The sequence below is a fragment of the Triplophysa dalaica genome, chromosome 6 (genome assembly GCF_015846415.1).
Source record: "Triplophysa dalaica isolate WHDGS20190420 chromosome 6, ASM1584641v1, whole genome shotgun sequence".
Taxonomy (NCBI): Eukaryota; Metazoa; Chordata; class Actinopteri; order Cypriniformes; family Nemacheilidae; genus Triplophysa; species Triplophysa dalaica.
This window is the reverse complement of record NC_079547.1, coordinates 19416755-19430545: the sequence shown is the minus strand read 5'-3', so window position 1 is coordinate 19430545 and position 13791 is coordinate 19416755. Positions and strand designations below refer to the sequence as shown.

At 36.2% G+C, this 13791-nt stretch overlaps 1 protein-coding gene across 1 annotated transcript; it reads right to left on the bottom strand.

The window, feature by feature from the left end:
• Window positions 1-6680: 6680 nt before the first annotated feature.
• gata2b (GATA binding protein 2b) lies at window positions 6681-12236 on the bottom strand. The gene is made up of 5 exons (XM_056750814.1): window positions 11397-12236; window positions 10104-10634; window positions 9372-9514; window positions 7700-7825; window positions 6681-7575 (listed from the first exon to the last, which is right to left on the bottom strand). Exons 1-5 carry the CDS (start codon window positions 11650-11652, stop codon window positions 7351-7353), a joined length of 1281 nt encoding a protein of 426 aa, XP_056606792.1. The 5' UTR covers window positions 11653-12236; the 3' UTR covers window positions 6681-7350.
• Window positions 12237-13791: the final 1555 nt, after the last annotated feature.

Sequence of the window (13791 nt, the reverse complement as noted above, 5' to 3'; positions counted from 1 at the left end):
AGAGACTGAACACTCAGTTAAACGCTGCAGGCGTCAGAACCCTGTGTGTCGAACTCAGTGTAAAGGCTTTCATGCCAAATTCGGCCCACTAGGTGTTTGTGACGTTGACTCCTGACATTTCCAAATAAACAACACACACAGTCTCTCTCTCTCTCGTTTTCCCTGCAGTGAATCTGATAGTAATCTCTGTTTTTTTATTTTGTGTGTAAGTGCATGCGTGTACTAGCCTTTGATATGACAGCTTGAGTCTGTTAACCTCTCTAATCAGGGTCCTTCATCAGAGGGGTCTTTTAGAGTGCCTGCTTAAAATTCATAAATGAATTGAAAGAGTAGAGGGAGAGAAAAAAGAAAAGAGGGGAAAGGAAACAAAAAAACACATGATTTCCCATGAGGTAGAAACTGCAGATTGTCTCCTTCCTGACCCCTGGACCTGCACCGATCTTGAGATGAGACCAAATGGGGGTAAAGTCACGCTCGGTGTTTGAAATACCACAAACTTTAATGTTATCTGCTTCATCAGCATGGTCTGTTGGCGTTCTTGTGTGTGCGTTTTTAATTATAATTTACTTTCTTTGAACTCTGAATTGTTACCTTAAAGAGCAATCTTCATTTGGCTCTTTCTCTCTCTCTCTCTCTCTCGCTAAATGTATTCGCCAATCTTTGGTCATATGTCATATACTGTATGTAGAGGGCAGTAGCACCCCCAGAGTCAAGTCATTTACCATGCCAAGTATCACTGACTATTGTGAGTCCTGAGGGTAAGGGAAGAAATCTCTAACCCTATGTATAAAACTGGTTTGTAACCTATTTTATACAGTTTATGTTATAGATGTGAATGGTAACACAGATTGTGCTGCTTTATGAGCAAGGGCACTGGATGATAAAGTTCTTCTAATTATCCCATACATGTATTCGAAGGAGGGCCATGAACCACCATTTTGGAACAGTCTACATTGAAGACATGTGAGTGGACTATCCTGATTTAGGAAAATGAGCTAAAATTTAAAAAAGCAACCTAGCAACCACATACACACAAATTTGGGGTTATTTTTGGTTGTAAAATAATCAATGCTGGGTTGTTTTAACCCATTGGTTCAGATTTTATGTGTTATTTTAATCCAATGACTAGGTTTGTCAGTTATGAACGAATGCTGGGTTGAATTTGTTTTAGTGTATGTTATTGCTACACTCCTAGAAGAGATTGAATATTTGGAATTAGAAAAATAACTTTAAAGTTCAAATATGAACTTTAAATTATCAAAAAGGTTTAAAATTGACTTCAAGGTATACAATTTTATCATTAACCTTTCAAAAATTTGTTGTGTCAATTTATAATAAGGCAACCTATCACAAGCACATTTTTGAGTTAACTCAACAGACAGAGATCTAAGTCCACCTAACTTAAAAAAAGTCATTTGCTGTCACAACATAGTCAAGTTTACCTAATGAGCAACAGAACAAAATATTATTTGTTGGCTGAACATAAATGGAGAATGTAGATTGGTTATTTAAAAATAATCAAATTTATTTGTCTTTTACCACAATTGCATGTGTTTTCTCCGTTAAACAGACCAAAACTATTATCAAATAACCGTTTAAACAGTTTTGTGTTGAGTGCATTTGTACTGGTTTGGCTATGGTGTCATGAATTTACACCTCAACATGTGCAACACCTCCTACTTGTAAATCGCTTTGGAGTAAAGCAATAAATGTAAATGTAAACATTGAACACACAAACCTCAACCATGGTAACAATCAAAAACGATCATTCATTAAAAAACTCTAAACTCGACAGATAACTTACCGTAACAACGAAATTAAAGCAAAAATTAAGCCATCTTTCTTTAACAGAAAAACAAATAATAACAGAATTGAACATGCTACAATGCATCTTGGGAACTTTCAAATTTCGAAGCAATATTGTTTGTCCTGAATTCACTGTTTTGTAAGACGCATTTTGGACAAATACTTGATCATCTAAATCCATTCAACAACAAAATCTTTGTTAGAAAATGTGCTTCTTTAACTAAAAATGCTATGTTCAAGTTATTTATTTATCTTTGTATGGAGAACATTTTGCAAGTAGGATTTTTTTACAGTGTTGCACTGCTAATGCAGTGCCCTAACAATCGAGCTACATGAACACTTACATTTTTTCTGCTGAGTTTCTAGGATATCAATTAATCAATCACTTGTGTGATTGAGCAGTCATCAATCCATCTATAAATCAATAGGCTACTGTTAAAGAATCTGTACTAATTTCATCATTGATAAAAGAGCTTTTAGTCAGGTCTGCTAGTGTGCTTGTTCTTGATTTTAATGGGAAAACTTCAGTGAACCATACAAAAAAAACGTAATATAGCTAACTGCATTTTAGGTTAGCAATGCTGATTTTATATGACGTCTGAGGTTCACTTTTGTAGAAATTGTAATTAATATATTTTTAACAGCTTTTCTGTAGATCGTGGTGAAACGACACCAAGGTCGTGGGTTCGACTCAGGGAAATGTGTATTCTGTAATGTATAGCTTCAAGTCACTTTGGATAAAAGTGTCTGCCAAATCTAAATATTTTATTTAGATCTTATTAAAGTCTGAAATGAAAGTGATTTCAGACTGAGATATTGTAGGCACATATATCATGTTTCCCTTTGAGCTAAAGTCTCTTGTCTTCACAGAGTCATTAAGTAACACAGTCAGTTATAGCATAGAGGTACACTTCCACACAAAAACCACAGTCATGTAACACATTCATTCAAGAGGTGTTTTGTTCTGATCCATTACCCCCCTTTCTGTCCTTTCTTCTAATGCACTTTATCACTGTCACTCGTTTGTTCTTTGTTACCTATCCTGTATAATTGCTTTGTATGGGTCTTTATGTCCATACAACCTTTAGCCCACACCTTCCTTTCTCTTGTTTCTCTGTTCTTCACATTTCTTTCAGGTCAGGCTTCCTCACAGCAGCGTTGCGATGAGGCTTTTATTACACAGGTATTTTGTATGGCTTGTCTTGTGTAGGGGAATTTGATCATTTAATGGACATTAAACATTGATAAAAGAACAACACAACAATTGTAGTTGTTAAATGTTATGTACACACTGTCTCGCGAGTCTGGTGTAGACACAGTGAAAGGCACATCGGTTACACAGCATATTGCTTTATAAACAGCCATATGTCAGCAATATGAGGAAAGGCAGTGATGTTTAATGATTAATAATGTATAGTTGCTAATAATCCTTATATACAAAGTTTGTCAATTAATGTAAACATGTGTATTTACATTTCCTAAATGTTCACTCTTCGAGAAATTGTGTGATCGTTTAAAAGTGTTTTTTTCTAAATGGGTTGATAAGTGTTAAAGATTGAATTCATTCAATTGTTTGTGGGTGCATCAATGTGTCATTTTACATTTTGTGATCAATTCGTTTACACAAGTGACAAGCACTTCAATATAAATCAGTGGAGCAAAAACGGGAATTACAGAGGTCATTCTGTTTCCGTTCAGGTCACACACATCCACTGTCAGATTCAACAGACCAATTAGATGATGCGGTAAAAGCCACCCACATCCTTTACTAAAGAAACTAACCTTATTAGTAGGCTCTCCATCATATCTTTGAGCGATAAACAGGCAGCTATTAGATTACAGCTATTACATTAGAAACAGTCTCTAAACAAACAATTACCTGATTGTAAGTGTGGTACGGGTAAAGGGGGATAATGTATATTCAAGAAATGTCTCTACTGTATGCTCTATTCATGTTGCCTAGTTTTCTTTTCCCAAATGTTTCTATGACTAGCAGTGAGCATTTGTAGTAGTAAAATGTGTTTTGGAAGTGATAAATGCAAGATGGTTTTATTTAAACGTATCATTTTTGTTTTGTTTTGTTTAATGGCTTGAATTAGTTTGATAGCATCAGTACAATACAATAGAGCAAAAATCTGATACCAACTCCACATTCTCTCTCTCTCTCTCTCTCTCTCTCTCTCTCTCTCTCTCACCCACATTCACCTTGCACACATACATTGGATCTGAAATTATACAGCCCTGAAACAAATGTCATTTAGTTAGAACAGAGCAGTGTTTTAAGAAGAGAATGTATGTATAAGGTTAAATTGCATTTGGGTTTAAATATGTATGCTAATTACAGTTGATGTTTTAATGACCCAGCTGTCACTCAATACAGCTCTCGGGTTACTGTAATGACTGCTATTCTACCCATGAGCCTCTGAGCTTTATCAATCAAACAATAAAAACACGATAGCAGCTTACTGACGGAACCGCCTGGGTTTTTGTACAAAGAAGTTTGTAAACTTGTGTGTGAATTTGATTTTCATTCTTTCGTTCTTGCGATCTTACTTTCTTTTTTTCTCTCTCTCACCCCACATTTTACAAATATTTGTCAGTCGGCCAGACTTATCTTAAATCTATATCCGGCCAGCACTCTGCTAGGTCTCTTTTTTGTCATTTTTGATTCAAAACTAACCTTGACTGTGTCAACTATGTGAAGCTCTCAAAGTTTGATGTTAACATGAATTTAGTGGTTTGTAAATGCCTGATATTTTTTTCTTTCGGGGTTGTCACATTCCACAGTTAAATAATATTTAGGTCTTTGTGATTTGTCATTCATTCATGCATACCAGTTATAATACTTTAGTTGGTTTAAAGGGATAATTCACCCAAAATTAGAATTCTGCTATCATTTATCCACCCTCTTGTCCAAACTTCTGTGACTTTCTTCTGCAGAATACAAATGAAGATATTTTAAAGAATGTTGTTAACCGAACATTGATGGCATCAATTCACTTGCATTTGTTTTGTGTATATACAGTAGTAGTGAATGGGTACCGAAGGTGTTCTGTTACCAACATTCTTCAAACTACCTTCTTTTGTGCCGAAGAAAGAAAGTCAAATAGGTTTGAAATGACGAGAGGGTGATGACTGAATTTTCATTTTTGGGTGAACTATCGCTCTATCTGTGCATTTATCGCTGTAGCCAGATAATCTCAGTGTATTTAGATACAATCCTCTCCTGCCTCCGGCCTACTTTCCTGCCTCTAAGGTTTCCCTCAGGACAAAACCAAATGGGAAAATAAAAGAGAGGGGAGAGAGAGAGGAAAGCAGATCTGTTACCCTGTTCCATGAGTATGGCAGTAAAACACATATTGTATACTGTATACTGACACACACACCTTCACCTCTGCACAAACTGTCCCTGGAGAGGGGAACTGAGCGCTCACAGTTGGTGTTTGTCAAATAAGTGATTGTTAGAAGACAGAGGATGAATTAATTTACCCGCTAAACAGGAAGATAAGGACAAAGAATAAAAGGAGTTGAATGGTGCCCAGGCTGTGTTGGATAAAAGAGTTCTGTTGTGTCCAAGATTTAAAAGAGAATGTTTGCATATACATCAGTTAGGTCAGATCTACAAATCATAGTATGCCTATGTGGTTATTCTAGCCTTTATGAAAATGAACAGGGGTTTTATAATAGTAAAGGTGCATAGTAACCTTGGGTTTTGGTGGATTAATTAGCATTTGTATACAACCACAGTTTTACAAATTGGTTAAACTACAGTGACCATACCAAGGCCATGGTTAACATGGTTTAGCCATGTTTCCCTTTAGTTTATTTGTAGTAAAACCGGGGTTCATTTTCATAAAGGAGGCTTAAGCAAAAGGTAAAAATTAATAATTCGTAAAGATTTTGTCTGTTTATGTCTATCTTAAAGTGTTAGCTCTTTCGAAAACAAAAATTCTCATCTCTTGTCATTTCAAACCTGTATGACTTTTTCTTCTGCAGTACAAAAGAAGATATTTTGAAGAATGTTCAAAAATAACCATTGACTTGACAAAACTTGGTCTAAAAGGGAATGGGTACCACCAATTTTTGGTTACCAATATCATTCATCTTTTGTGTTCTGAAGAAGAAAGAAATTCATACAGATTTGAAAAGCCGGCGAGTCAATGATGACAGAACTTCCATTTTTGGGTGAGCTATCTATCCCTTCAAGGGAGTAACTTTGGAGTTTTTTTCTGGCTTATCATAGACTTCTGTATTTTTAGAAGCAGACACAAAAAGAATATTATTAATGTTTTGCTCATGTTTGGTAAATAATGTTAGTCTATCTTAAAAAAAAAATGTTTTTTTTTTGCTTTGTATACACACCTAACAACATTTACACATTAGGCAGACACTTCTATTCAAAATGTATATGTATTTCAATTAATGTGTCCCTGGGTATGTTAGCATTGTAAGTACCATGTGCACGTATTTAAGCTATAATGCAGAACTGTGAAAGGCTGCTCTTATCACAATCTTTAACACAAACCCTGAAGACTTTCTCTGCTCTTGTATTTTATCTTATCTCTCTGTTTCCTCTAGTCTCTCAAGAGTCCTGCTCTGCCTTGGTCCAGTCAGCACGCTGATAAGGTATTTGACTGTGCAACCTTGAATAGATCCACACTTGTGTGATTGTTTTTATATGTTGGTTGCATAATCACCTCTTATTAATAGTTACTTTTAGAAAAAAAGGAAAAAAGTCATACAATATTAACATATTTCAATTCTTTATTAAACAAAGCTTTACACAGTAAAAGTGTGTTGTTTGTACAGTTTAGTGAGAACATGAATAGTTTAACAGCTGTTAAGGAAGTTGATAATATCATTCACATATATCACTTTAAAGTAAGAACAAAGAAAGAAATAAATTATAGCAATAATAATATAATTACAAGTGGTATATTGACAAATCTTGAAAACTCTTTTTTTATATTAAGATCTTTAAAACGCAGGAGTTGAAGCCTCATTTGTTATGTATAGGCAAAAATACTATCCTCCGTCTTGTCTTCACAGTTTCAAAGATACAGTGCACCCTCAGTATTGAGGTGTTGGGGTTTTCAGCCAGGAAAAAAAGTTGTTATACTGGTGATTTTTACTTTGGGAATATTTACTATAAATCAATAACTGGCTAATTTATTACATGTGATGTACTAGTCAAATATGTCGGCTTAGAATACATTTCAATAATTCACAAAATAAAGTGCAAATTTCTTATATTTAATCAATTAATATAGAATTTAAATTTAAAGTTTTAAATGACCTCGAAACAGACTTTTAATATTAAAACAAACCATGTTTGCTATGTTTTACACATAAATAACATGTAACAAGTTTAGTAAGACAAGGTTAAATCATAAACAAAATGTCCTTCAGTCAGTCACAACTATCCCTCTTATTACTCTATTATGTTTTATACATAGGAGATGTGTTACAATTTGGGACTAAATGTGAAAATCCAAGCACAAGAATGCAATGGTGTATTATAATTTTAATAGTTGGATCTTTCTCTTAGCCTATGGCGGTGACTAAGCTAGTATGACTAAATGCAGGATGTAATTGTATTGGCCGGGTCATATTAAATTGATGGGGCATGTTGACCATGTGGCTTAATGGTTTATTTTGCACACAACTGTCAAATTGTTGAAGGTCCCCCTTCCTTTTCTTAGGTCTGCTAGACATTTTCCTATTGCGGGTCTGAATCCCATCTTTCTTCATAGTTAGGGGACGGTTAACCTGAATGCACGTAGAGGAAATATGAGACGAAATACAGAATTTGCAAGTATACCAACAACACTGCACATGTAAGTACAAAGTGCTAAGGTGAGACAAAATAGATAAATAATAAACATTTACTCACATTGTGTAGTTTGTAGTATAGACCGCAGGCATTACAAACAGGTTCCCCGTTGGCATTGCGTCTCCAAAGTGTGGTGGTGCCAGTCTGGCAGTTTGCACAACAGGTGCCTGCTCGCCTGGAGGCTGACTAAATTATACAGTATATAACACAAAATACAGTTAAAGTCAAAACCAATGTCTGCTTTGATTTTAACATAAGGGGAAAAAATCATTAAATTAAATTGAATGAATCCTGCAGTAATGCAGAATTGTGCTATATAGAAAGATACTATTTGTTTATTTGTGTTAGTGCAATATTAAAATGTGATTAGAATTGAATATGTGGGGTACATGTATAGTAAGTGTTAAAAAACTCATATCAAAATATCAAAAAATAAGAGATATGTAATAGACAATTTAATATTTTTCGCTATGTTAGACTGTAGACATTAAGAAAAATATAAAAACACGATACAGGAAGAAGGAAGCCGTGATCAAAGACACAATAGCATGAACTTTTTAAGAAAATGCAGCTTTCTGGTTTAAAATGGTTTCTGGTTTCAAACAGGGAGAAATGAGTAGCTGTGTATTCACGCAAGACAAAAATTCACCACGTTTCCTATTCACATCTCTTATCCTATATTTCTTCTTTAACGTCTGTCCAGTGGAGTGGTGCTCAGTAGCCTAAGGTGAAGTAGACTCTCCACATGCCAAAGCAAAACAAAGAAACCAACCACGAACGGAAGCGCTGTCGGGTCTCGCGAAGCTATCGGTACCGGGCAGACATCCTGCCACGGAAGCAAATTGACCGACCTGTCTCTGCACGCGCTCTACAAATATACGACGTGTATCTGAGACCCGAAGCTCGTCAGCCTAAAATTTACAGGTTGCAAGGTCAGGCTGCTTTATTACGCGTTTTCCTTATTTTTAATTCTTTAATAGTTTAAAATGTTTAGGCTACATCCTAAAGCCCTTAAAACGTCTATACAAGTGAAGTTTTGTGTAAAAATGTAGCCTAATAAATTAGACAAAAAAACAAGAGCTTTGCGGGGTTCGGTTGTTTTTTTCTTTATCTGTCACCACGAGGCCTATTAAATGTTTTAAATGACTAATTGATATCTTCCAATCAGAGTGCAGTCAACGTAAAACATTTGTTCTTACATATAACTTACATTTAATACAATTATAAACCCTTGCACTGTTTTTAAACACAAAAAAATGTCTGAAATAATAATTTTAAATAATAAGAATAAAAATATATTAGTTGACACAAATTTATAACATAATGAAATATTCAAATTGAATAAACATGAAAAAGGTTTGCCTTATACGAGGAATAAAATAGGTATCCGATTTCTGCTTTATAATGTTTACACTTATTTATGCAAATGAATTCTAATTCCTTACCTGCTGTTTAGGCCATTTAACAGTGCCATGGAAACTATGGTTCATGACACACACTCAGTCCCTCTTTCTCCCATCTCTTCATTCTGTGTACTCATTTTCTTCCAGTGCATTATTATTTAATTATATGTTTATTTTTTTAATGGTGTCTAGCTTAATAAACCGTGTTCTTTTCTAATTGACATTTGGACAACCCGCTTTTAACAAAGAAAAGCATAGCAGACGAACCTATCAGATTGCTGTCTGGAAATTTGTGTGTACAGGTGAAAGGTGTGTATAGACCTTCTTACCATTCGGCGCTTGGGTCTGATGAGTGGTCGGTTCTGTCCGTTCATTTTGTGGTAAAGCCCACATGCATTGCACAGGTAATGACCTGTTCCATCCCTTCGCCACAAAGGAGTTGACGTAGCTCCACAGTTCACGCACTCACGGCCTTTCGGCACACATGCAGAAAATGAGGAGAGGAAATAAAAACTTGAGCAACTTATTCATGCTGAGTGGAATGAATGTGGTAATGCGGTTGTGCACAGGAACATTATGACTTCGTTATCTGTTTTATAAAGAATTTAAAAGGGTGAAGTGCAGTTTACATAAACATGTCAAGATTATGCAACACATATGCAGAACTTCTCCAGGGACAACAGAAACACATTTACGCATTGAGGTGATCTCGAGGTGTGTCCTCATAGCAATCTAGTCCATAAACAGATTCCAAAAGGTTTACAATTTTTACTATAATAGCATAATGAGGTTATGAAATGATGTAATATTCTACATGAGTGTTGCTTTTTACTAATTGTGTTGGAATAGCAAATATTGGTTATTTATTAGCTGCTCCATAAAATAATTTTAAAGAGGGCTACATATTCAATAATATTACTCAGTAGGCAACTTAATGTAATCACTGTGTTAACTGTGAGTTTGCCACCAATTGTTTACCGACAGCAGATGTTAGAGCCAGACACTTAGCATCTGAAGGTGTGGGTTCCTCTGTTGGTGTGAACTACGAACTTTGAGGTTACCTGAGAAAGCGTGGCTTTTGCTTTTGCATCTAGATGGCGTGTTGCTCGCACAGGACCCGAGCAGACTTCTGGAGTAAAACACACTGCCGGGGTACTCGTTCGCTCCAGGTAAAGCATAATCGGAGTATGAGGGAATATGTGTCGTTGTATGCGCCAGATTGCTGCGTATTGGGCTTGAGTACTCCATCTTCATTCCGTCAACGAAATGCAAGTGGTACTTTCCAGTGTCTCTTATAGCCGCAGCGCTCGCAGGGTCCGGGGAAGCATCTTTGGGTGGAGTAGGGGGGAGGCAGTACATTTGTGGGCTGCAGCGTTGCGTCATTGACAGGCATGGCATCGAACCTGGAGCAGACGTACTACTTCCCGGGTAAAGACTGTTCGAGTTTTCAACGCCTGTTGAATGAAGAACCGCTTTGCCCAGGTGACCGACGGCCCATGTGTTGTGTTGGGCCGATTTGCTGTTCTCCAGTATCGGAAGACCTTGGGTATGGATAAAGTGGGGTCGACACATTGAGCCACCAGTAAGGCGAGCTGTCAAAATAAACGAAGTTAGTGTTAACATTTGCATTCCTATTGTTGCAATATTGTTTTAGTCTACACGAGTAATTTCGAATCTACAGTTTCTATCTGCGCTTTTACGCGAAATTACGCACAAGAACACAAATTAACCAAAAATTACAACACCAGGCAAATTTCTAACTTTTATTTTGTTAGTTTTGTTGATCAGATCAGTTAGAAATGTTACATTTTCTTATTTTTTTATAATATAATGTCTAAAACGAAGTTAACATTTAGTGTTTGATGGAAAACTGGGATGTATTTTACATTCCCCTCAAGAAAGCAACGTGCGTAAAAGCAAAGCCTATGCAAAATGGAAATAAAATCCAAACCTAGTTGCATGCAAACAAGTCCCTCAGGTTAAATTTATGACAATAATATCGAGAATATTTTTTTGGTACTGTTGTTGTTTTGTGTTATTGTATTAAAATACTTTAGCCATCAATGTTTTTAAGTTGAGTGCATCGACGCCAATCAATCGTTAATCAAATACATGAAATATTAATTTATTGCACAATTATATTCAATTACATATTATCATATTATAAAGTATATGTATTGATATGATATAAAACATTTTTCTGCTAATTATTCTGACACAAACGGGATAAGAAATTAAATCCAATGAAGAGAACTCAATTCCAAATGGTATTTTGCCAAATACAAGTGCCTTACTGACACCTGCTAAAACGCTAATAAAAAAAACCTCAAATAGAATATTCCAGGCCTACTCACCATGTGTCTGGCTGTAGGACATTCGTCCACGAGTGTGAGAGTGAGCTCCGTGTGTGTGATAAAAGTTGTTTCCTTGAGAGTCCAAATGATTGAGAAATACATCCACCTCATCAGGTGGTAATAAAGGAGCACTTGACTCCATATACCCAGAACCATGATGTCCTAAACCGACGTGTGGAGTCAATGAATCTGGGGTTCCCATTAAGGCTGAATGGTGACCGTGCATCATCCACCGGGGTTCCGCAGGGAGCTCCATCTCTATGTCTTCTCTCTTGTTAGGGATGTTTTTATAGTCCTGTGCGTTTGAACAGGGTAAATAACCTTTCGAGTTATTCCAAGATTATTCGGCGTGGAAGTTTTTCCAAAAGTTTTTTCCGAACTTATTCTCCTCACCTGCTGTTAAATAGGCTATACATGTGTATTACATCCTGAGAGCGAAAGCGATATTAATAGATAATAAAAGATGTTTAAAAATATTCTAAGAAATCGCGTGTTTGTTGTTTGACCGGAGTCACTGCTTGCACCACTCCACACTTGCAAGAAGCGCACGAGCGATGCTCTGAAAGATAACGATCTCGCGCGTACAAATACCACACTGAGCTGTGTATCTTAGCTATTTGTGCTGATACAGATTTTTACGACAGACAGCTTAATATATGTGACCATTTCCTGTATATTCATGGAAAAAAATAAGGAGAAAAAAGTTGCCCAAACTGTCTTGTCAGTTATTGGCGCGCGCGCGCGCGTCCCCATAAAAAAATCTTGTCGTCCGCTTTGTTGCAGTGCCTGTAAGTGTCGGGAATGATAGACATAGGACAGTCACACTAGCGACTAGTCTCTAAGCTAATATGCATGACTTCTATAAGAGGCAGAGGCCAAAGGCGGATCCCTCCCGCCAGCATGAGGGATTTTCTAGCCAATTAGAGTTCGTTCTTTTTCCATCTCGACACCTGAAACCCCAATTTACATCAAGCATCAATTCCTTTCTTATAGGTCTGCCCTGTTTACAGAAAATCTACATTTTTCGTGTAGGCATCGATACTCTGTTAAAAATAAGCCTGAAAAAAATATCAGCACAAGAAAAGTATGCATGCTTCCAGAAAACACTTTACTTTTCAATCTAGCTAGACACTGTGGAGGATTTTTAAATAAATTCCAAAACAAAGGGTAAATGTCAACCTTCTTTGCATTATATGACGAAGAGGTTAATAAGGGCGATAAGGAAGCAAAGCAACGCCCTCCATCGACTTCTCCCTGGCTTGAATTATTTAGGGAATAAGTTTCTGGCCGGCGCGCGCGTATTGTCTGTCTCGGGAGACACTTCTCGTGCGCGGTCAGTGACAACACGAAACCACTGACCACCTTCGTTCACTCTCATAAGATCTTTCCATCACTTTGATGAGAGAGGGAGAGAGTGAAAGGTAGACTGGCAGATTGAATGAGAGAGGTAGTTAAAGAGAGATGACAATCCTTGCTGGGATCTTTTGTGGGCGGCAAATTCATCAAAAACATTTATTTCATAAGAAAGTTGCATAAAAATATAACAGCAGTGCTTGTCTCTTTCCACTAGCTATTTCTTATGAAGTTATAAATGGTTACGTTAATTTCATTCCAAGTTTAATAGACAGTTTTTTATTTAAACTATACCACAACTATCACTTATTTCATCACAAGTTATGAGTTACTCAGAGTCAGATATACGTAGTCCACCAACCAAGGAAGTTTTACATTCAAAACACATAGTAAATGGCTGTATTAAATTAGAAATACAATCATCCAAGCACTTATATTTAGTCCATGTTGAACTGTTGGACTGGATAATGCTGTTTATATCCAAAGTGGGAAACATATAAACACTAAATTTAGGAGAATGACCAAAATTTCAATGTAGATGAAGAGGGATTAGATTTACTGTTTAGATCAGATCTGATTAATGGTGTAATAAAAAAAGACAGCAATTGTCTGAATGTTTAATTAACATTTTAGAATCAGATACACTGTGTTTTACTGGCAGAATTCCTTAGAAATGTTTTCTCCTGTAACATTGGCCTTACTTTATCTTCTTTCATCATCTCTTCCAAAGATTTGGATTTCCATTGAAAATTATTATTTTATTTGAAAAAAGGTGGCAGGCTTTCTGATCTGTTCTCATGATACAAATCATAAGGCTTTAAGTCTGTTTATTACATCAAACATACGAATATAGAACACACAAACTCTCTCTTTCTCTGTGTGAGGGTCTTGACAGTATGAGTTTAACAATGCAGCATATGGTCCTTTAATTGCCCGTTCATTTCCTCCACAAAGCACCAGGAAGGCAGTATAAACAGCATACTGCAGTAACAACCTGTCAATCATCTTTTTTTCTCAGACAAGAGATCAAAAAGGAATATTA